Source organism: Drosophila subpulchrella, chromosome 2L (genome assembly GCF_014743375.2).
Source record: "Drosophila subpulchrella strain 33 F10 #4 breed RU33 chromosome 2L, RU_Dsub_v1.1 Primary Assembly, whole genome shotgun sequence".
NCBI classification, from domain to species: Eukaryota; Metazoa; Arthropoda; class Insecta; order Diptera; family Drosophilidae; genus Drosophila; species Drosophila subpulchrella.
In genome coordinates, this window is record NC_050610.1 from 10968158 (window position 1) to 10993297 (window position 25140).

The following is a 25140-nucleotide window of genomic DNA, read 5'->3' on the forward strand; positions in this document are numbered from 1 at the left end:
AAAGTTCAGTCTGTCGAACGAAACGGGAAACGAAAGTCGCCGCGTTGTAGCAACTAACCAAATGATAAATTAATTAATTAAATAACTCGATGTTAACAAATTACACATAGTTAATCATATATATTTTTGTACACACGCCTTGTACAAACTAATCTAGCAAAACACCAAAACCAAAAACACCAAAGTGCATTTAAAACCAACAACAAATATGTGAAAACGCAAGCAATAGTCAAAAATCATACATCCATTACTCATAAAAGAAGTGATAAAATAACGTGTTCACATCGTATTTTTAGTGTAAGCAAAATGTGCAACTAATCAATGTTAAGGCATTTGCATTTGTTTGTGTTTGCGTTTGAGTTTGCATTTAGCATTCTGCATTTTGCACTTGGGAAGTTTGTTTGTTAAAAATCGAAGGCAGACAAACAAAGTCGAAAGGGGCGCGTGCCGAAAGCAAAAACAACAGGGGTGCCACATAGATATGTAGTATGTTGATATACAGTGGTCGGCATAAGTATTTTGACAAAATAAAAGTTAAGTATACTCATAACTTGAATTTACTTCTTGTAAACTATAGGCATCAATGGAAAGGTCATTTCAATGCCGTTTGAATGATACAATACATTTCTTTACCCATTCAGTACTTATTGAAAAGGACGAATTTGTGTAAATCAACTTTGAAATTTAAAAAAAAAACTTTTTTCCTCGTCTTGAAAACTTAAATTTTTTGATGCAAAAAGTTTCTTCAAACAAAAATAATAGTAACTGCAAAAAGAATTTTTCAAATATCATTTTGCTTATATTTTTTATGATTTTTTGAAAGTGACAATGTCGGAAAAAATTTGTATGAAAAAGACAAAAATATGGCTCAAATGCCTGTTTTTAAGCATTTTCAAAAATTCATAAAAAATATAAGAAAAATGATTTTTGAAAAATTCTTTTTGCAGTTACTATTGTTTTTGTTTGAAGAAACTTTTTGCATCAAAAAATTTAAGTTTTCAAGACGAGGAAAAAAGTTTTTTTTTTAAATTTCAAAGTTGATTTACACAAATTCGTCCTTTTCAATAAGTACTGAATGGGTAAAGAAATGTATTGTATCATTCAAACGGCATTGAAATTACCTTTCCATTGATGCCTATAGTTTACAAGAAGTAAATTCAAGTTATGAGTATACTTAACTTTTATTTTGTCAAAATACTTATGCCGACCACTGTATGTATTTACAAGTATTTCGGATGAAGCAGCTGATGGACAGTTTGTTATGAAGCCCCATGGGAAAAGAGCGAGAGAGAGAGAGAGCCGGGGTTACCCATCCAAAGTTTTGGCCACCGTTAATCGCGGGAGAGCGCCACCCTTACCTCAAAATTATAGAATTTCAGAGAGAATGTGAGAGAAAGGGTGTTACAGTGAGAGAATCCGAGGGAGAGAGCACCAAGGCCGGCTTCGCAAGTGCAACAAACCCAAAAAGAAAGAGAGCTTAGCCCCTAAGAAAAATATTGGAATACTCCTAGTACCTAAAAACCCTCATTATTAGCTATATTCGTATGACAAAGGAAATCATTTCAAGTTTATACAGTAGTTAAAAGATATGCATATTTAGATACAAAGATATATCAATATAAGTTCTGTGTGTATAAAAATAGTTTAGAATTTTGCTTTTAATTTAAAACATGTTAAAGCCCTAGGATTAAGAGGAAATTATTTCAAGTTAATGCAGTAGTTAAAAGACGCAAATATTTAGATACAAAGATACATTATTATAAGCTCTATGTGCATAAAGATACAATTTTCAACCTTTATGTCAATATGGTAAAATACATCATGTCTAGAAGCACCTGTCAAATAAATCAAAAGTTAGATTCACATAGATGTGTTAAGCAATAAACATTAAGCAACATCTAGATATAATTAAGTATCATTTGATTATCATAAATAATAATCAACTTCTGTCTTGGAAATACAATACAAATATGTGTGATTTAATAACTATTAAGCCATCAGTCTTTCCATAACAAACATACAAACTAATCGGCTTACATTAATACCTTAAAATTCATTATGACTTAAATTCTAGGCTCAAGTACGGACCACTTGCATTACTCAGCCTAATTTCATCAGGGAACTCTTTTATCTTACCTACCACATACTTAAGTCCTCTTCAAACGGCAATAAATCTCGTCCTTGCACGCCCACACAAAAACATATTGCTTAATTCCGTTTATCAGATCCTTTCGCAACGTCTTTCATCAGGACATAAAGCACACGCACTCGGAATCTTCAGATATCCACCTGTTTTCACCACCCCACTTTATCTTCCCCCATTTGACAATTACCATCCCATCCACTTGATATAAATTGCAACGAATTTCGGCGGTTGCAAGCAAGACTTCCTGCAGCACTCTTCACAAATGAAGTGACTAATGCAATTATGCATTAATTTGCGGCAGCATCACGCCTCCTTACAATATTTTCAACATTTCCGCCGGGTGGCATAAAGGCGAGGAAACTGACAGCGAGAACAGGAAACTTTTGCGCCAGCATTTGACAAAATACATTTACACTTTGATTTCTATAAGGCAGAGGGTGTGAAAGAAAGGGGAATAAAAAGAGATGCACTGAAAACAAAAATATTAGCACAGAAGTGCTTCAATGATCCGAAAAAGCACATTAACATTGGATTCTTTTCCATTAATATTTCAATATCTAATTCAGAAACTTAAAATGCTAGTTTACTTTTATTCGAAAACCCAAATTTAAGAAAAAATTTTGTTTATTTTGGCGTTTTGAATTTAATTTCGGTCACAAAAAACTCTAGAGCTTTGAGAAAAGGGTTTGAAAATTGAGGCTTAAAATATTTTGTATGCTTAGAAAATAATTTTCTCAGAACTATTTTCCAGCCGCGAAGTCTGGGCTTCTAGAAAAATGTTTGACAAAATATATCTTGAATAAAGGTTCTATACCCGCCTGCAGAGTTCAAGAACATTTAATGGATTTAAAAATAAGAATTTGCATGACTTGGAAATTAAACAAATGTGTGTTGACAAGCCTACACAGAGAGAATTCTAACGTTCAAATCTGAGTTCAGAATGTTCTTGAAAATATAACAACATTTTTGAAATGTTGAAAATGTTTTCATTGTGCTTAAATCAAGTTGAATTGGCGGTACTTAAATTGTATATCTCAACAACTAAATTATTAGTCCAGTCAGTAGTGTATACTTATTGAAAAGTTGTTAACTTCATTTAACTTTTCTCTTCTCACCATTTCGTTCTAAGGTTGAGATAATTGATACCAAAATGTACTTACACGGTATTTAAGAACAAATGTTCGCAAATCAAGAACATTGTACTTGGATGTTTCTCTCTGCGTAAGAGTTAATAAACCACGTAGAACTATTTTTTAAAATCTTCTACGCCCTTGTTTCTCTAAGTGTTTACTCACATATCGACTGGGGGAAACAAGATGACAGTTAAATGTGCAATGCAGTTGAGATTCAGCTGCCTTCAACACTGAGGTGAGGCACCCACGAACGTGTACACACACCCACCCACACTTCAGTGGCAAATGGTGTGCAATCAAATGGATGTGGATGTGGCCAGGCAGCCATAAAAACCGAGAAGAGGAAGAAGAGGGTGGCATCGGGAGCAAAAGGACTCGAGTCAGTAGCTAAAATGGCGGCAAGGGGAGGCGCAGCAGCACCATCTCAAGGAAGCTGCAACTCATGCAACATTTAGCCAACTTTTAATTATCGTACTTGAACTGAAAGTCGATTCGAGACATGGATGTGGCTGCGAAAATCAGAAAGTGTTGGGTGCAGCCACTTGGAACTGGTTCCTAAAACATTCGAAAGATACATTTCACAAAATAGATTTTCTTTTTTTAAAGTTACAAATATGGTGCTAAGACTATATATCTTAGTTTAACATTTTTATCATTTAAGATTCCATATTTAAAGATCCGAACTCATAAATATTATGGCAATCTTTATATATTTTGAGCAGTTAGAATTGGTTCCAATAAGGATTGTAGGCAGGCAGCTTAAAATATTTTGTAGTTAAGTGGAATATAAGAAATATTGACAGTTTAGTATGGGACAGTAGATATTGAAAAAGTTTTTAAAAAGAAAAAGACTTCAATATCTACAAATTTATTACAATTTGCCATAAATGTTATAATATTTTAGTTTTTGAAGAATTTTAAGTTCAAGAATTGTTTGTTCAACCTTAGGATCCATTAATAATGATCTAGATCCTAATGAGAATAAAGCCAGCACAGCTGCCGTCTGCAGCTTTTGCCAACTTTAAGTTAATTGTCTGAGTGGTAGAAGAGCAATGATGCGTTTGTGCAAATATATGTACGTCTGTTCCTATATGTGGCATGCAACTCCGGCTAACGGTATCCGAGTCCCACATACATATGCAACCCAATCTGTCAGTTTCTGCTGTTAGTTGGGTTTTCTTAACTTTTTCCTCGATGCTAAATGCTCTAATTACGCCTAATGGAAAACCCGCACGCACACAGCCAAACGTAGATACTGTGCACTTGTATTTGTGTAATTATTCGAGAATTCTTCAGTTCCCTACCCACCGCCCGATGGATGTGTGCATATTCATGACTTTGTTGCCTGTTCGTTGGGTTTTTAAGCCAATTTAAATGGGGCGGAGTGGGGCGGAGGATCTGGAAGAATAACCCACTTGTCCATCCTTCCTCTACTATCCTACATCCCTTTTTGGACTGCCCCACATACGCTATTTATAAATAAAGCACATATTTTTTTGCAGCAGCTGCATGTGAGAGAGATGGAAAAAGAAAAAGACAATCCAGCCAACTGACCATTGTTGCCCGGTAAAAGTTGCAAATATGCATAATTCAATTTGTTACTGCAATCTAAATGAATATTTCATTAGATGCATTTAAAAAACCAAGCCGAGAGAATTGGATTAAAAGCGAAAAAGCCATATAAAATAAACTTTGCTTAATTTTAATAATGCAAAAAGTAAGCGAGCCCACATCCATAAATTGGAGTTTGCAAAATGTTTTATTTATGCTAAAACAAACAAAAACTGTACAACCAACAACTTTTGAAATATTAATTATTTGAAATAGTAGCTTTGAAACTATAAAGTCATTGATTTAAAGCATAAAGCCAATGATTTAAATTATTAATTGTGGTAAAGTGTTAATTTTATACTAATTAACTCAGTTTTAAAATTCAAATTAAAAACTACGCTTTATTTTTATTGAAGTGATATGTGATGTATGTAAAGTCACACTTGTTATCGTAAAAGCAATCATAAATAAAATATGTTTACGCATAAATTAAATTTAATATTTTTGCCTGCAATTAAGGATTTTTCTTATGTAGAAATGCCTTATGCAGATAGCAAAAGTATTATAATCAAGGTTTTTGATATGCTAAAATGTTTTGAGTCCGCGCATTATAAATTTATGAATATAATGCACAACAAGCAAACACTTGATATCCAAAGAGTGCTAATTTAAATGCACAAAATAAAACTAAAAGCAAACCGCGTATTCTGCTTGCTTTCGATCAACTTTACCTACGTTCCACTAGAAGAATTACACTTAAAAAAATTAGACTCTTTTTAAATGATAATCCATTCTTGATAAAATGTTGCATTTGTTTTGATTTTAATACAAATACCAGTCACTACATTAATATATTCAATATAAGAAATAAAATCATTTCAAATTCCTATAAAGGTTAAATTCCTGATCATATATTTTTCTGGTCCACCAAAAAATTGCTGGATCCAAATAAGTTTCGATTGATTACCATTTTCTCCGTGCACCACAAGACAAAAGCTGTCTTAAACTTGGCTGCAAAAGCCCTCTTCTGACCAAACAAAAACAAAAGTCGTAATTTAATCAAGTCGGCGAAGAAGATATAGAAGATGGGGCGGTTCGAACAAGTTGCGTTGGGGCCTCGAACCGCCTCGAACGCAACTCTTATACGAGGGTTCCCTCAATGGGGCAGCATATAATAAAATATAGCCAACCACTGCGCTTTTGGCCATTTGTCGATGCGACGCCGTTTGCCGCGTGTCTCCTCTCCGGGAATTCCCATTTTCCGTCATTTTCCGTCTTGGCCTGGCCCAAAAAGCGAGCCCCAATAGTCGACGCTTTTTTTGGTGGCAAAACGCGGCTGCCACGGGCAGCGTTTGAAATCCAAAGCCAGCAAAAGTCGTGTTAGCAACAGTCGTTAAATCGACAAAACGGTAAATGTAAATGCAATATAATGAGAACAAGTGAATGGCGAATGGCAGACCGATAAAACAATAACGATAATGTTTGTGAAAAGACAGTGGTCAATTGTGGTCTATTTGTGTTGTAAATCAAGCCCAAAGTTTGGGTCCCAAACATTACAATAAATATGTATAGGAAAAGAAGTGAATTCTTATCTTATCGCTATGATGGCAACACGCTGCGTATGCGTAATGCCCTGACTGAGACCCAATTGAAAAACGCTTAAATCAAGTTGGCCAACATCTGCGGCTCACTTTCCCTTTTCCCACCAGCTGACCAGAAATGAACCATAATAAAACGTTACCGTTTTTGGAGTTAGGAGTGTTTAATTAGCATCCATTAAAAGTGTGTGATGTAATTTCGAAGAGACTGAGAATCGTTAAACTTTGAAAATAAATTTCAGTAGACTGTCAGCGTGGTGGAAGTCTTATCAGGTTCCGAGGTTTTCACCCTTTGATAAAGACTCTTGGATTAGATAAATTATACAAACAAACTTTTGTTTGTAAACTAAATAATTCAAGGTCTTTCAAAAAGAGAATGGAAATTATTTTTTGACAATCTATTAGAAATTATAGTTTGGCATTAATGTAAAGTTAAGAAAGATACGAGATTTAAGTTTTCTTTTTCAATTAAAAAAAATTCTTTTACATAGTTGACAAGGTTATGGATTGATGAAATTCATTATCACTTGAAAAAACTATCGCCACTTTTATAAAAACCACATCCGGTGAGCACAAAAACTCTCTTAATAACTTTAAATAAAACACTCTACATTTGCGAGAAAATCCCCGTGGGCCATTTATTTGTGAAAAGGAGAGAATTAAATGTCAAAACCATTTAAAGCTCCAGATAATCGGTTTGCATTCATGAACAGGCCTAATTAAATCGAATTGAAATATACTGAACAGAGTTGAACAATTAAAACGCAAACACAATTAAACCAAATGAATCGAGTGAAGATGAAATTGATTAAAAATAGTGAAAAGGAGAAAAAAGAATGAAAACACAATTGAAACAGATACGAAAATTTAATTTATATATATTGTTTACACACATCTCAATGCTTTTGTTCTGCCTCCAGTGAAAAACCGCATTATTCAATTGCCAAAACAACCACACCAAAAAGTAAATAAATAAATATCGAAGTGAACGTGATACGTCCTCCACCCAATTAGGAGTTAAATATATATACATAAACAGAAGCTGTCCAAAATGCGTCGCAACATCAAATTGATCGTATTCGTGAGCATCATTTGGATGTTCGTGATGGTCTACTACTTCCAATCCAGTACGGAGAAGGTAAGTTTCTAAAGTAAACTATTGACAAAAACTGGTGAAATCAACTCAACTGGAAGGAAACGGAACGCCTAATTTAAAAATCTAAGATTAAATATACTTTTCTGAATTTTTTTTATCGTAATAAATATCTTTTTCAATGAACATTTTTCCGTAGTATTCAATTAAGTATCTTTTATATTACCTTTTTATTTATGTTCTACTTTATCTCTTTTTTCTTATCTACCACATGCATCTCATTTATTTCACTTTAATTTTGCGTCCACTGTTCTTTTTTTAGTCTTTACATCATAGAAAAGATTAAAAAGCTCAAGATAAAATACGTGTTCTATATTTTTCAATTAGGTATCTTAAATTTTACCTTTATATTAGCCATCTCTTAATCCCATTCAATCTCATCTACACCAATCTTCTCTACTCTTTCACTTTCATTATGCGTCACGTGTTCTTTTATTTTTTTGCCTTTGAAGCATAGAAGTGAGTGGTTAGCACTTTTTGAGCTTACTTTTCGATTCGGGCAGTACCGCCAAAAAAGACCAGTCCAACTTTAAAGCGGATCCACCCTTCAGTAGTGCCCCTTCCTCTTCCTCTTCCGTCTGAATCATCATTATCTTTTATCTTTTTCAACGTACAGCCCGATGATGATGGCATCGCAGAGGTCCGTTGCGTATGCCGCCCTGCATAGTAATTATTGGATTGCTACCGTATATAGCCTGCCACCAACTTGATAACCCATTGTTTTCTCTTTTCCTCTTTCACACCCTCTCACCCACCTCGTAATTAGCCCACCTGTATTTTTGTCGCTTACTTTACAAGTTTTAATTAAGTTTTTTTTTGGCCTGTCAGCTGCCAGTCATATAACGAACTCACATACTTATTGCTAGCATTTTGGGGTTATTTATTAGGGAGATTGTCGCTGTTTTCGGTTGCACAAAGATACATTTGCGAGGGTCTTCTTATCAGAAGTTGTGTTTTTTAGTGCAGAAAACAAAAGACCATTTTTGTGGCTCATAAACTACACCAATTAAAATTATCTTTATGAGCAAAACCCCTTTGCATAATGTGGACCATATCATTTGGGTCATGGATCAACAACTTTAATACATGTAAGGCTGTTTCAATAAAAAAAAACAATTTTACTTTCTATGAAATTTTCTTCTCCATTTTTTTACTTTATACCTTGAATTTATACTTACTCTATTTTGTGGTTGTAAATTGAATATGTCTTCAACACACGTGTTCTTCAATTGAATCTGGTTTTTTGTGTTTACTTATTTGTCCAAGAGCAACGACAAATTTCGTTTGTGTTTTCTCCTGAAAAAATAAATATTATTCAGCACGACACGAAAGAAATTCACCCTCACATGAAGAGAAATGTCAATTTATTTCAGCAATTTCGAATATCGAATTTCGAGAGGAGGAAAGTTACATACTCAATAAAATAAATAAAACAAAGTGAGTGGTGGGTGGTAAAAAAGCAGTGTATGCAGCACCTTTTTTTTAATGTTTTAAATGTGTTAAACAAAAAATCCTTTTAATTTATTGACCACTTTGAGCGATGTTCTGCCATTCATAGCATTTCTGCTATCTGCAAAAACTTTTTATGGCATCAAAAAGCGTAGCTACTGGGCACAAGCACTTTTTTAAAACAGGCAAATATTGAAAATGACACAAACAAGTATAAAATTATTTTAAAAGGTTTTTAAGACTGATGGCACATCGGGTTATTTGTGTTGGCGGGTCGACTTTTGAAGATACACTTGTTTAGGGATTACTTATAAGCAAATCTTTTTGAAACTAAGCAGCTAAAATAAAATAAATAGGAATACAATAGAAACTATAGGCTATATACTATAATCAGAGAAAAATTAAGTAAGTGAGAAAAACCAGTTCCATAAAACTCTCTTAATTAAACTCTTGATCTCTTGGAATGATTTTTAAATTGATAAAGAAAATATAATTATGGCAAAGGCAGCGGAAAAGCAGAGTGCTTAAACATTGAAACGTAAATCTGCACAAATGAAGCCGATTATGGTGCAAATTCGCACATACAATTTCGCAGGCTCACGCTTCGACGTCATCATCATAGTCATCGTAATCATCATCACCATCATGGTCAAAAGCGGAGTTCCAGCCACTTGTGGTCCTCGCATTTCCCCCTTGGAGCCCCCATAGCAATCATCTTCTTTTTGCCACCACAACGAAATAATTTTTCATGTAAACTTGATTTATTTTCCTTTTTGCTCTGCGTATGAAATGCAGGAAATGCAGCCACAGTCCACTCACTTCATACTTGGTCATTGGATTTTTGATTAAACATTTTTTCAGTAGTATTTCCCTCTTTTGATAAGCTGACCGAACCCCATTTATATATTAAGTTATTTTTGAACAAGCTAAATTAATGCGACAAACTTTTTACTCAACAGTTTTTAGATAAGATAATGCTTGATTGATGATGCGTGTTTAAAATTAAACATTATCATAGATAGATGATAATAACAAGAAATCTTCAAGTACTTGGGTTTTTTTAAAAAGATTGTAGTTGCTTTTTGCGGATTAAAGTTAAGAATCTTAGACAATTAAGTGTGCTAATTTAGGAAATATGACGATTCAAATTTTACTGATCCAAAAATGGTTATAAAAATTAATGGAATCTAATTTAATTTTCAACAAAATTTTCATTTAATTTATATGATATTGCTAATAAAATTAATTATATATGTTCGAAACCATTTAAACCTCTTATCCAGTTTGCCATTACCATCCATTTTGAGAGCCAACCGATCGATGGCTTACATCTTTCTTCTCCAGTTTTGCCATTCGATGACATTTCATTCATAAAAACTTATCCAAGTTTTCTGCCATCTCACGCCCGACTCAAATCGAGAGCATCAAATGATTTTGAAAGGAAAATAAATCACAAAAAACTACTTGCACACAAGTCAATCACACATTTAATTTACTTTAATTGTTAACAGCGGGGCGTTGGTTACATAACCGATTGATTAGTTTTCGCCTCTTTTTGTTGGTCTTCTTTCTTTTTGTGCGTTAATTACTTTGGTTAACCATTTCATTTGGAATTCCCGCAGCTTCTCGAAATAGACTTAAAAATTAAACTTTCTCTTTTGTTGCCAAAGTTTTCCACTTTCGTCGGAGGTCACAGATGGGTTTACTCGTGTTTTTGAGGTGATTTAAATAAAGAACACTAAAAAAAAGAGAATTCCCTTGGAATGTTGTGAGAAACTGTACTCGAAATTGCAATACTTTATCTCTCGTCTGTATAAAGGCATATAAAGTTGGAATTTATTTCCAATGCTGTATGCAATATTTTCCATTTTCTTGACACTCGAAGATGTTCCATATGCAAATGAAGCCATCATAAATGCAAATACAGCCAGAAACTTTTTTCACAAGTTTCCATTTCGATTTTCTCACATGCAGCACTCCAAAAATCTATTATAGCGACTGCCATTTAACTTTGATGGCCTTGGTGGAAAAAAGAGGGAAAAAGAACCGAAATGTGTTATAAATATTTCAAGTTCAAACTAAAATACTTTCAAAGACCTTAACGCCTCATGAATTCGATTTATAGCTCTGCACAGCACAGAGTGGACCATAAAAAATAGCACTCTATATATATACAACTTAAATCAGTGGATAAAAAAGCAAACTTAAAAACTGCGTGACAGAGCAAGTTACGCTCTGGTTGACAATCCACATCGTATAAAAAACTCATTCGAAAAGAATGCCAAAGATCCAGCAAAAAAGTAATTTACTCTTGAAAACGTTCGAAATTAATTTCAATTAAGTTCAATAGACGGCGATGATCGAGCTTAGAAATCAAACTGGTTTTTATGGTGGATAATAACTTGTGTGAAACAGATGACGAAAGCAGAGCGATAAAAGAAATTTAATTTGAAAATGCTTACTTCTTTAGAATAGTTTAATTGGAGTTTTCTGGGAACTGACTGTTCCACTTATTCGAAAAGAACAAAAACTTATACATTTGGAAGTGGTGTGCCTTACCAATTTACATTTAAAATCAATTTTATGCTTTTTTATATAATGGATTGATATAAAATAGTTTTTTTTGAGCCCCATATCAATCAAAAGCCTATACCAATTATTTTTACCAACCACTTTAAATGTCAGTTGTCTTGGCCAACGGATAGATTAGCATTTTATCGAAAAACTTGTCTTACACACACTTTTTAAGTTTCAGCTGTCAATGACAACAGGCCTACCCAAGAAACAAGAAGAACATCTCAAATCGCCCAGTTTTATTTACAAAGTTTAGTTGCCTCTTTGGCATTTGGTGAACGCTTTGATTTACTATGAATAATTAACGATGTTTATCTGCAGACAGGCTTGACTTTTGATTTTGTTTGACTAATTTGTGGCCGAGGGAATGAGGAGAGTTGCTGGGGGAAAGGGGTTGGGCCCAGACTAGAGGTCACAGTCGGCGTAAATGACAATCTTCTCGTTCGACCGGCTATGGGTATACATTTTTGAATGGGCTCAACCGGTTATCTGTTCCTCAATTTGCCTCTGGTCCCTTGTTTTTTTCATCGGACCATCTGCCGCTGCTTTTTGTGTTGCTGCCGGCTTTGTGTTGCTGCGGGGGATGCTGATGTTGCTGCTGTCACCGCTGTTGTCCAGCCATTCATGCAAAATGTATTTTATTATGTTGCAGCTCTTGTGTAACGCTTTTTGCAACATATATTGCTGATGGATGCTCATGTTCTATGTGCAACACATATTGCTGTGGGTGATATTGCAGCTAGGGTTCTTCCCTGGTTGGTTTCGTGACTTTTGATTTGGCTGTCGCTGCTGCTGTTGCAACTTTATCCTTGGCTGTTGCTGCTGCATCCCTACCTGCAACTGCTGCTGCTGTCACAGCAATTGCTGTTGCCGATGCCTTGGCCTTAACAGCATTTGCTGCTGCTGCGGATTTTTCCCTGGTTGCCGATGCTGCTGATGTTGCAGCTCCTTTGGTGGCTGCTGCAGCGGTTGTTGCTTTTTCCCTGGTAAATTCAGCAGCTTCGATGGCCTTTTGCTTCACGGCGATGGCAGCATTGGAGGCCTTTTCCTTGATTGCAATTGCTGCATTCGATACGGACTCTTTGACAGCAATTGCTGCTGCTGTTGTCTTTTCCTTGGCTGCCGTTGCTGCTGCTCCGGCTTTTTCCTTTGCAGCAGTTGCAGCTGTTTCTGCTTTTTCCTTCGCAGCAGTTGCTGTTGTTTCTGCTTTTTCCTTTACAGCGGTGGCTGCTGCGCTTGTTTTTTCCTTTACAGCAGTTGCTGCTGCTGTTGACTTGTCTTTGACCGTTGTTGCCGCCGCGGAAGCCTTTTCCTTGGCCGCATCTGCAGTTGTTGCCGCCTTTTCCTTGACCGCCTGAGCAGCCAGGACCGCAGATTCCTTGGCCGCTGTGGCCGCTTCACCAGCTTTTTTCTTGCTCTCGTCCATTACGCAACTTAACCGCAGGCCAACGCATCGAGACAAGGTCGTCTGGTTTCGCTTTTGGCCCCATCCACCTCATTCGCTGATTCGATGGTGTCGATTTACACAGCAAAAAAAAATGTATTAAATTTCATGTAATTTCGGTAGACATATTTTGTGTAAGCCCCGTTGATTTTGACAACTGGAGCATATAAGCCGGATCTTGTTAAGATTTAAAACAATTACTTCGGCTTTAAATTTTATTTGTTACTCTTAGTTCGATATTTAGACTTTTAAGAGGGCATTATTTATTGAGAGTCTCTACACTAATATCTTAAAGCTATTATAATAGTAATATTTATATATAGTCACTATAGTCATATCATAAAATCTCTGTTATAACTAACAAAAAGAAAATAATAAATATTTATATACTATTTTTTATATATCGCTCAATCTTTCAGACATTAGAAAGAAAAGCTTAAACAGAAATTAATACCAAAATTTATTTTTATAAAGGAAAGTTTATTTTTGTTTGGTTTTCTTAAAATGTATTATAAAATATAAAATTTACGTTAGTATTTTTTTTGGCTAATTAAGAAATTCCTTTAAAATGTACCTTTTAAAATTTTACCATTTTCTATAGTATCATTGTGGATCAAAAGATTTCTTTCTTTATCTGCAAAACCAGTCACGCAGCCATCGCTATCGCAAATATTTTTGGTAGTTGCCTTTGGACCACTTTCAATTTCGATTGGCTGATTTTTATTGTTATTTTACAACTTGTTTGGACTGCTTCCTATTGCGGCCAGCAGCAGAAACCCCGAAATGGCACAACAATGATAAATGCGGCCAGGGAAGTGATTTCTTTTGTGGAAGTTCGGATAATGGCACTGAACTATCCATAGAAATGTTTATATGTTAAAGAAGAAAGGGAATCGATAGTACATACTGCGATTTTAGGTCTCATACCGCAAGGTCTTGATCCCAATCCACTAAACTAAATGTTTAAAGCCCAAATGTTTAACCCTTACCCACTTGGCTTGGCCAACTGACACGCAAACCCCAAGTATAGTATCTCCAATGACCTAACATCACTTAACCGAGGCTCGTTTCGAAAATAATGTTACAAAAATAAGCATAAAATGCGAGGGGAGACTGAGACAGTGTTTGCCCAACACTCGTCACTTTGGTACGTCAACTTAACGTGTTTTGCGTCATAAAGTTCAAGTTCATTATGAGGAGAAGACCTGCAGCAACCAAACAAGCCAAGTAACAACCAGTTAACAACTCACATGATGAGGGAGTCCAGTGGCGCCCACAGGCCACCGAAAAGGAAAACAAAGGCAACACTTTGGCTAAGTGCTACTTGCCGGCGATTACACAAACAAACATGGCCAAAAGCATCAACACAACCATGGGTTTTTTACACGGGTATTAAATAATTATTATTTAATAATTGGCAGATGCCAAACTTAGGAAACAACGAAAAGTTGAGAAAGGGGCGTGGGAATGGTGGGTGCGATGGATGGTGCCTTAATGTGGGTCAAAAACCGACCCATTTTAGTGTTATGAAGTATGATGTGACCTTCATAAAATCCAATTAAAATTACCGAAAATTTCGGTTAATATGACAAAATTTTTCAAGTATCTAATAAATAAAGTACTTTATGTTAATAATAATATTTAATATAATATTTAAAATGCTTATATATGTTTTTACAATGTTGTTCAGTTTTTTATTATCTTATTCAGTGTGTATACCACAATTTCCAAATTCAATTATAATTTCCATACTATTTAAACATTAATTAATATTACTAAAAACGCCCTTTTCGAATTTATAGTTCCCTAAGTTTTAAATTTCCTACACAATCAATTATCGGCTTTCTCGCTGCTCATTTAAAAGGCAGCTCAAAAACCACTTTGACATTTTAATCCCAATGAGACCCCTTCTTTCGTGACTCATGATCAAAATACATTTAAATGTCAATTTAAAGATGATCATTTAAATGCGGTTTTCGAGCCCGGACAAGTGAAAGTACCGGTTCCAACGGCAAATGCAGACAATTGAACAAGTCGAGAAAGTCCAACCGTAGACAATTCAAATGCATGTAATACTGTCTCCAATTGTCGGGCAAAACGGTTCGTATTCCGTTGGTTTCTTATTTTATCTCCTCGCAGCCAGCTGAATACCAAAACTGCCTGATGGGGTTTTCTTTCCAGGCCCCTTTTAAATTTTTTTCCTCGCGATTTTCGGACATTTTCAGCCACTTAAGTAGTGGCATTCACCTCCGCGTTTTTTTCTGGTTTGCTTCTCCTTTTTATATGGCCTAAAGTTGTAGATGTTGATTTTTTATTGTTTGACTTTTGTGCGGTTTTGTTTGAATTTGGGGAGGAAAGGGCAAATGTCGAACGCTTGGCAGTGATTGCTCTTGCTTTCGGGTTGATCTTGTCGCCGTGTAAGTATTTATCTTTGAATACCCAATAAATTAAATTAGATTTTGATTCAAATACTTTAATTTACTTAATCATTTAATTATATGTTGGCATGTTTTCTCTTAAACAAGCTTTTAAAAATAAAAACCATAAATGACTTTACCGACCCCTGTTTGAAAAATAATAAATTACTGCACACATATTGGCAAATAAATCTCTTTCACAATAGACAATCACCAGCAATGCGGCAGCTTAAATGTTTAATCCGCTTGATTATCGTTATTGGCGCATTTATTGAAATGCGGTTAAATATTTAGCCGCATCGATGTTGCTAATAAACTAATTAAAACGTTGCCAACTGAAATGAATGAGCAGCAATTTCGAGTGCAAATAAATAAAGACCGCAGTGACCACGACCGATGGTTTTGAGGTCATCTACATTTCGAATTAGTTTCGCCCGAAGCGTATAGTTTCTATTTAAAATGAAAAAAATGGCAATATAACCAGAAGCTAGATAAAATTCTCTTCGTTAATATGACTCCACAGTTGTCGTCTCTATTTTCTATCTATATCCATGTGTGTTTTTGCTCCGATTGTCGCCAGCTTCTGGCAATTTGTCCCCCGGCGACCCTCTGCAAACAGTGCATCCATCAACTGATTGTTGAACTGTCTCGAATGTATCTCTTTGCATGCGATTGTATATCCCAGACCATGAGCTCACTCTAGCCTGACTGATGACATGTGCCGGCCTCACCAATTGCACACTGTACTAAGAGTGGTTAATAGGATTCTACAAATGTTAGAATTATAATACTATAATAAAATTATAGTACTGACTTAAAAAATTTCTACCTTAAATTATAATAATAACAAGTTCTTGCATTGCGTTGCATACTTTTAGACACCTTTATAAGTAATAAATAAAATGTAGTTATTTCTGTGCCAGCTTAATATTAAAATATTTTTAATTGAGCTAAAAATCCATTCATAGCACTAGTTAGAAAAACAATCAGAGTACTTGGTAAAATTTGAGAAGCTGTAGGTTTAGTGGTTTGAGATCTGTATTTATTTTTTAAATGTTTACAAAATTTGTATACATTTAGATAAATATATTTTTAAGCTTATCTGATATAAATTTAAGTTACAGAAAATTTATAGTTCTTATTACTCACTGTGCCTATCTATATATCTTGTATATCCTCCTTTTTTTGAGGGCGTTACCAGCTGCTGGACTCCTATTTGTGCTTAATCATTGAAAAGGCAGCATGCCCCTGCAAGAGTCACCCATTCACAGCCAGACCAAATGGAAAACAATCAAACAGAGACAGATAGAAGCTGACATAATAGAAAAAGCAAAGGAAAAAGAGCAGTATCCACAATTTGTAATGGTCGTCTATATGACTTCGGTTCAAGTCCGCTTTAATGGATGACCCACATTTGGGGCCACCAGTTGATTATAAAGTGCGTTAATGGACGTAAGGCGTGAATTTCTCGGGCTAATTTCCAAGTTGGCCTTAATTGATTTTCTTCTTTCTTTCGGAAAGTCAAAGGTTAAACTCAGAGGCGTGGCGACATGTAATAAGCCATTGCTAGAGACCTCAAACTTATGCAAAGCACTTCAATATATTTTATGGAGAGATCTCTTGTCGCAAACCGAGAAACAGAAGCCCCTTGTCTTGTGGGTTTTATGTTAGGCAGTTAGGCAAAGTCACTCACAGTGGCAATTTGGACGCAAAACATCCGCAAACACACACAAACAGGCCCAAAACCTCAAACATGCAACAGCTGCCGCCGGGCTGCAACTTGCAATTTATTGCAGCTTCATCTGCACGGACCACTAACTGCAAATGGTGCTCCAGAGGCGGGCGGTTCCGCAAAATGTTTGTGGAACCCCAGCTATAATGTGGATCTTAGGCCTCGGGGCACAGAAGTAGCTAAATCTTACTTGACAAACCATTACTTATAATTAAAAAACATAAAAAGTTATACTAAAAATGTTCAAAAACCACAAAGAGTTTTAAAATAATAATTGCTTCATCTTAAAACTAATATCATGTTGATGTCAGCTAGTTTTACAAAAGGGTTATATCATGTCATAAAACATAAGTTTTTAGGATACAACAAAAAAATCTTTATAACTCGAAACCATATTATAATTAAAAAAAGGTATAAAAACAAAAAATTAATTGCTTCACCTTTATAGGAAAAAATAGTGGTGGTGATAAAAATTCTTCTATTCAAATTTTTATAAGCCTAGGGAAAATCGTATTTTGTTCTTTGGCAATAATACCACACGTAACAATATATAGTTTATACAAAAAGGTGATGGTAAAAATGAATCATCTGCAATGCAATCTCCCCATAATTGGGAACCATACTCCATACATTTCGAGTAGTCCCAATAAAAATTACGATGTAAGCTCGTTTTTCTGACTGATTTACGGCCTGACCTTAGCAGAAATAGAAAGGAAGATCAAAGCCGGGGCAAAAACCAAATAACTATATATATTTAATTGAGTTTTGCAAGACGAGAGACAAACTGCAGCTGCTGTCATGAGGAACTAAAAACAAAAAAGCCGTGGAGACAACGAAGATGCCACACAAATTTTGCTACCAAAACAATTTGCAATTGTTGCTGCTGCTGATGCGGCCGCAATTCGGTTGGCATGGCATCGTGGCACACAATTTCCATGCCACAGAAGAGTTGCATAACGCAACTGCAGTTGCCACCGCATCACACAGTCGTCCATCAACAGGAAAATCGGCGAAAATCGGGGGTGTGTGTGCGGAAAATCGAGGGGGCGGGGGCACATGTGAGTTTTCCCATTAACTTGTTGGGTCAATCCATCGCTGGTGTTGGCCAAACATAACAGATAATTATGCTTCTGTTTGCCATGAGGATTCGAGCCGCTTTCACACTTCGTTGCTTTTCCACTTTGTCTAGCCATCGACTCATCGTAATTTTCGGCTTTGTCTACCATTTTCTTGTTGACATTAAACTGTTGTTTAAATTTGCCCCACGAAATGTCATTAAAAGTAGATAGAAATCTTCTTTCTTTGCGACGCTTTAGGAAATTAACCAACGGCAGACCTGCGTTTTATAATCAATCATAAGAAACCTAAGAGATGTCGGCGCGAAATGGTGAAATAATAAAAAATAGGAAGTGCCTGAAAGTGAAACTGTCGAAAGCTGATTTTTGTTTGATCTATTTTACAGTTTTTATTTAAATTTTTAAAGAATATATTTAAAAAAATATTCCGATACACTTTAAATTTATTATTTTTATAGTTTTTAGATATCGACATCAATTTAATTTACCTTGACAATTTTTAGAAATTTATTCACACTGAATATAGTTTACATATCAATTTTATTTCCTTACTCTGCAGTATTTAAATTAATATTGTGGTGCATTGATATTCTGCCGAAATGCTAGATATTCAATGGCAATTTCTAGGAAAACTTGTTTGATTATTCCAATGAAATGTGAAACCCCTTTTGGTAAACTAAACTTTGCCGCAATTGCTGTGCGTTGCGAGAGGGCCAAAATGTCTGGCCAACAAACTGAATAACAAGATTTCCAGACCCATGACATGTGGCATAAACAATTTTTATCAGGGTTCGAGTTCAATGGGCGCATTGTTTAGGTTGGTTTTCAGCCTGCCTGTCGGCAGAAGGAGCATTTGTCAATATTTTTGGTTTCGAATGGCGTGCATAGACTTTTAATTGAATTCTGTTGTTCTTTCGAGCTTTTCGAGGTGCCCCATTTCGGGTGTAGCGCCCCACAAAAATGAAGAAAAAAAGATAAAACCTCTCTCATTTGTAATGCAGAAATGGAAAAACCGAAACAGATTGCAATAAGTGATAAAGTTTCGCTTGTTTTCTTCGTTTCTTCGCATTTTCTTGTATGGGTGAAAACTAAATTTGATACGTTCCAATTACTAAATTATGCAGTTAGGAGCTCTTTCGATGTGAAAATCATTCAGCTGGAAGACTGCACACGTTCAGAGCATGGAGAAGTGGTAGAAACACGAAGCCCCCAATCGAGATTAAAGAAACCTCCGCTGTACTCTCTTCCAAACAAACAGACAGCGAAATAAAACCAAATAATGGTTAAGGTTGAGTGAATTAGGGGGAGAGGCACATGCACGTTCAGATTAAAGAAGCAAATTAAAATTGTGGTAGGAAAACAGCAATGAAAGAAATTAGGGAAACTTAGGAAATTGTGACTAATTAGAAAATGGAAATGGTCAATTGTAATAGAACCTTTAATTAAAAAAAGGTTTTTTTTGGGAGAAGCTCCTTCAAAAAAAGTTCATTGTTGATGATTCCTTTTATGAACAAACCAAATTATAAGGAGAAATCTATTGTTAAGTCTATTGATGAATTTAGAATTTAGAAAATACAAATTTTCAATTGTAAAAATGCTTTGAATAGTAGTAGATATTTTCGGGGAATAGATCCTCAAAAAAAACGTTTATTAACCAACCAAGTTAATCAGAACAAGAAAGAACGCTATAGTCGAGTGCCTCGACTATCAGATACCCGTTACTCAGCTAAAGGGACCAAAGGGAAATGGAAATAAGCAAGCAGCAAAGCAAGACTGAAATGCGCCACCTACCGGCGGTAGAGAGATTTAAGCGTTATGGGCGTTAGGGTGGGCGTGGCAAATTTTTTTTTTGGTCAATCGATAGGTATTGACGAGACCGATACAGTTCAGTTAAAATTTAGTATCAAGCATGAAAATTGTGGGCGCCACAGGCTTGGGCGGTTTGTGGGCGTTAGAGTGGGCGTGGCATATTCGCGTATCAAAATTGCGCTGCCTACAAAGCTACGGAATCTAAATCTGAAATCCTGATTCTATATCTTTGATAGTTTCCGAGATATCCACGTTCATATTTACGATTTTTTGAAGTTTGGGGGCGGTTTGTGGGCGATAAAGTGGGCGTGGCAAACTTTTTCTTAAGTCAATCGATAGGTATTGATGAGAACAATACATTTCAGTTAAAATTTTTATTCTAGCATCAAAACTGTAGGAGCCACAGTTTTGGGCGGTTTGTGGGCGTAAAAGTGGGCGTGGCACTCTACTGAAACAAACTTGCGCTGCGTAAGAAGCTCAGGAATCTGCACGCCAAATCTCAATAGCCTAGCTCTCATAGTTTCCAAGATCTCAGCGTTCATCCGGACAGACAGACGGACAGACGGACAGACGGACAGACGGACAGACGGACAGACGGACAGACGGACAGACGGACAGACGGACAGACGGACATGGCTAGATCGACTCGGCTAGTGATCCTGATCAAGAATATATATACTTTATGGGGTCGGAATCGCTTCCTTCTGCCTGTTACATACTTTCCGACGAATCTAGTATACCCTTTTACTCTACGAGTAACGGGTATAAAAATCTATACTTTGTTTGTTCTGTCAAAGCGAACATGCAACGTTTTTAAAAATGGTTAATTAAATTAAAATGGAAATGGAAATAGTCAATTGTAACATAACCTATTATTAACGAAAGGTATTTTTTTGGGAAAAGGTCCATCAAAAAAAAATTTAATTGTTGATGATTCCTTTTATAAACAAACCAAATTATTAGGAGAAATCTATTATTAAATCTATTGATGAGATCATTAATTTAGAAAATACAAATTTCCAATTGTAAAAATGCTTTGATTAGTAGTAGATAATTTCGGGGAATATATCATAAAAAAAAACGTTTATTATCCAAGTTATTCAGAAAAATCTATACTTTGTTTTTCTTTAATTAAAGAAGCTATTAATTAGCAATAAGTATTTTCTTCGAGTAGGCTCACAAATATATTAATGATTATATTTTCTATAAACAAACGGAATTATTATACCCGTTACTCGTAGAGTAAAAGGGTATACTAGATTCGTCGGAAAGTATGTAACAGGCAGAAGGAAGCGATTCCGACCCCATAAAGTATATATATTCTTGATCAGGATCACTAGCCGAGTCGATCTAGCCATGTCCGTCTGTCCGTCTGTCCGTCTGTCCGTCTGTCCGTCTGTCCGTCTGTCCGTCTGTCCGTCTGTCCGTCTGTCCGTCTGTCTGTCCGGATGAACGCTGAGATCTTGGAAACTATGAGAGCTAGGCTATTGAGATTTGGCGTGCAGATTCCTGAGCTTCTTACGCAGCGCAAGTTTGTTTCAGTAGAGTGCCACGCCCACTTTTACGCCCACAAACCGCCCAAAACTGTGGCTCCTACAGTTTTGATGCTAGAATAAAAATTTTAACTGAAATGTATTGTTCTCATCAATACCTATCGATTGACTTAAGAAAAAGTTTGCCACGCCCACTTTATCGCCCACAAACCGCCCCCAAACTTCAAAAAATCGTAAATATGAACGTGGATATCTCGGAAACTATCAAAGATATAGAATCAGGATTTCAGATTTAGATTCCGTAGCTTTGTAGGCAGCGCAATTTTGATACGCGAATATGCCACGCCCACTCTAACGCCCACAAACCGCCCAAGCCTGTGGCGCCCACAATTTTCATGCTTGATACTAAATTTTAACTGAACTGTATCGGTCTCGTCAATACCTATCGATTGACCAAAAAAAAAATTTGCCACGCCCACCCTAACGCCCATAACGCTTAAATCTCTCTACCGCCGGTAGGTGGCGCATTTCAGTCTTGCTTTGCTGCTTGCTTATTTCCATTTCCCTTTGGTCCCTTTAGCTGAGTAACGGGTATCTGATAGTCGAGGCACTCGACTATAGCGTTCTTTCTTGTTTTTAGAAATCGAAACATACCAAAATTGTAATCCTAAAAACTACCCCAAATTTCATTAATAATTTAAAAAAAAACCATCGCAAAATGTGAATTAACTAATTCTTTATGAAAGATTTGAAAGGAAGTTCGAAAGTAGAAATTATGTAAAACCTAGTCGGCATGCTCGCCATGACCAAGTTCCTGGCTGGCCCTCTTCTCGGCTCCGATCTCGGCCAGCAATTGTTGTGTCTCGCGGGCCAAGTTGACCAGGTTGCGAAGATCCTGCTCCAGGGTGTCGATCCTTTTGCGCTGCATGTCGATGACTTGCTTATAGCGTATATTGGACTCCCCAAGGGTCTCGGCGAGATCACGCCAGTAATCCACATCCCCTGCCTTGTTTCCCTTCTTGAGGTTTGAGTTTAGCATCATAACCAATCTGGCCAGAGCTCGAAAAGAGATGCGAGATGAAGGCTGCTTGGCCAAAGGAACTTCCTCAGACTTCAGGGACTTCGAGATGATCTCATTGATGACCGAACCGGTGGAGAAATCCGCTTTGGGAGACATATCCGGGGAATCCATTTCAGATTTATGCTGCAACTCCTGGTCCTTCTCGGTGATCAAATTGTTGGCCATTGCAAAATGGTAGAGGCTAATCAATTTTGAATATATTTTTTAAAGTCTTACGATTTGTTAGGTTGTGAGAGATTCTGATCAAACCAAAAAGAGGTCTTATTCAGGGCCTGCCCAGCTCAGCTGAAGTTTTAAAAACAATTTTTAATACTCAAATAAATTCACAGCACACAAACAGACAAACAAAGTCCTTATAATCCCAGTCAAAAACCCATTAATATCATCCTCTTGAGCTTTCTGTTATTATTACTGTTTAATTGAGTTGGTTCTCTGTTGTTTATTATTTCAGCTCTGCTCACAAATCATAAAAATGGCAGAATAAAGACTATTTCTACCATACCGCCATAAAAATCTTATCGAAATTTCCATATTTTCTCTGTGACCCCAAACAAAAAAACAATCAATGCCAGAGCAAATGGCTCTGAACTCAATTCAAAACAATTCGTTTTTCTGCTTGCCATCTCATCTCTATTTGGCTGGAAACATTGAACTCGAGCGATAAACCCAGAGTTGACCAAAAATAACGACAAACTTGTTGCTCTCGTTTAGTTGATGATAGTTTTTGGCCAAAAGTTAATAACAAGTCCGAGCAAAACTAGAATTTAATGAGCTCCAAGTGGATGATTTGGAGTCTTGACTTTGAACTTTCGGGTGGGCAGCAAAAAGTTTCATCTTTCCCCTGACGTCAGTGGCATAATTTTTCAGTCATTACTCTCCCGAGGATTTCCATAAATAGATACGGTTTGCAATGGGAGTTGGTCGCACCCAAAGGACAAATAAATTTGCAAATGGAGAGGAAAGTTTGTATTTTTATCCACCACCATCTTGGGATAAAAATAGCTCAGAAATTTGAGTCGGAATTGTGATTAATTTGCGCTGGTTAGCCAATATTGTTAAGTGCTAACGGATGGGAATTTGGCCAATCAACGTACGCAGTTTCCACTTTAAACAATGCAACTAATTAAGATGCCATTGATATGCGAAATTAACCTCCATGAATGGGGTCCTGCCACAATGCATTGCCGTTGACCTCTGGCTCACAGGTTTAGTTCTTGGTGTTTACGCTGCGTATGCGTAATACGTTTGAATATGGAAGGGTTTAGGTCACAGTTTGATTTTCCAGCCAGCCCTGAGGTGTTTGCGATATGAAACTGAGACTGCTTTGAATCAGAAATTGCGGGGGGGGGGGGGGGGGGGGACTTTGAAATCTAATACATATTCACCAGGTGGGTGAAATTGATATCGCTTGAACCTAAGCTCTGAGAACACTTACTAACTTTGTAAAGGGAAATTAAATTCTAGTTATAGCATATTGGATCTTCTTACTTCGCCATGTATAGAAAGATAACTTATGGTTTATAGATTAGATTTTATTCACCTTAATAAGTTTAAAAAAAAAAGGATTTGGAATATATCGCTTGAACCCTGAGAAAATTTACTATTTTTGTAAAAGGCAAATTTAATTATATTTAAGGACAATAGACCTTATAAAATATAAATTACTATAAATACTTATCTTGTCTACTCTTGAAAAGGCTTTCAACTGACTTCCCTCCAAATCCAACTTAATCAATGGACCAAAAAAGTATTCAACATCTGCTACAACTCAGAATGGAGAGCTTCTTGAGGGCTCTTTAACCCCCACTTGGCTGGCTAACTGACCCAACTAAATTGACAAATGAATCATTTCACTCCGCTAAACAGTGACCCAATTTCTCAGGTCCTGAAAGAGGATTCGGCTACCATGGCCCAAGTCGATTATTAATTGCCCTTTTGCGTTGAATCTATTTGTCAAGAGTTTTGTCGGGAGCCTTTTATCGGGGGCTCTTCTAACTCTGATTTATGTGTGGCAAACGTATTGAAAGCGATTTCTTTTTCTACTTTTTCAGCTGACTTTGGCACTTTGTGTTGCACGCTGCGTATGCGTGAATTTAATTTTAAGTGGAAAGCTTTTTTTCTGGCTCTTTTGTGGGTCTTTCAATCGTTTGGCCTGTAACATGTTGCCTTTTAGCAAAAATTGCAAAGGCGTTTTTAACACTAAGCTACCCCATAATATATTTTAATGTGCCTTTATGCAAAGCTCAATTTGACATGCAAGATTTCATCCGACAGCTCTTCAATTTAAAATATTTCGTGCCTCAGCGTGTTTGCACTTGTAAATTATTTACTTAAAATGTCCTCAAGTAAGGACTCCCATCAATTCTCTTCAGTTTTATTAGGATGAGTGTTATAGGGCTTGGTCTCAAGGTTATTTGAGTGTCTGCTGTGTGACGTTGTAGTCCCTGCTTTGTCTGTATTTTTAAAAGAACCAGACACATTGTT

General features: G+C 36.2%; 2 protein-coding genes across 4 annotated transcripts in view; one reads left to right on the forward strand and one right to left on the reverse strand.

Moving 5' to 3' along the window:
- LOC119547366 (polypeptide N-acetylgalactosaminyltransferase 2) overlaps positions 1 to 25140 on the forward strand; it is a 31594-nt gene continuing 6454 nt past the window's right edge. Inside the window, exons 1-2 of one of the 3 annotated variants that reach the window (XM_037854186.1) lie at positions 1 to 297; positions 7349 to 7566. In XM_037854186.1, the coding sequence (XP_037710114.1) occupies positions 7480 to 7566 (87 nt within the window). In that variant the 5' untranslated portion in view covers positions 1 to 297; positions 7349 to 7479. Of the gene's footprint in view, positions 298 to 6030; positions 6246 to 7348; positions 7567 to 25140 lie in introns of those variants that run through there. The other 2 variants (XM_037854187.1, XM_037854185.1) reach the window with 2 other exon arrangements.
- Positions 22292 to 22923, reverse strand: LOC119547367. Its single transcript, XM_037854188.1, has one exon. It carries the CDS (start codon positions 22819 to 22821, stop codon positions 22360 to 22362), a length of 462 nt encoding a protein of 153 aa, XP_037710116.1. The 5' UTR covers positions 22822 to 22923; the 3' UTR covers positions 22292 to 22359.

Coding starts and splice junctions, on each gene's coding strand:
- LOC119547367 (XM_037854188.1), bottom strand. CDS start 22,821: ATGGCCAACAATTTGATCACCGAGAAGGACCAGGAGTTGCAGCATAAA.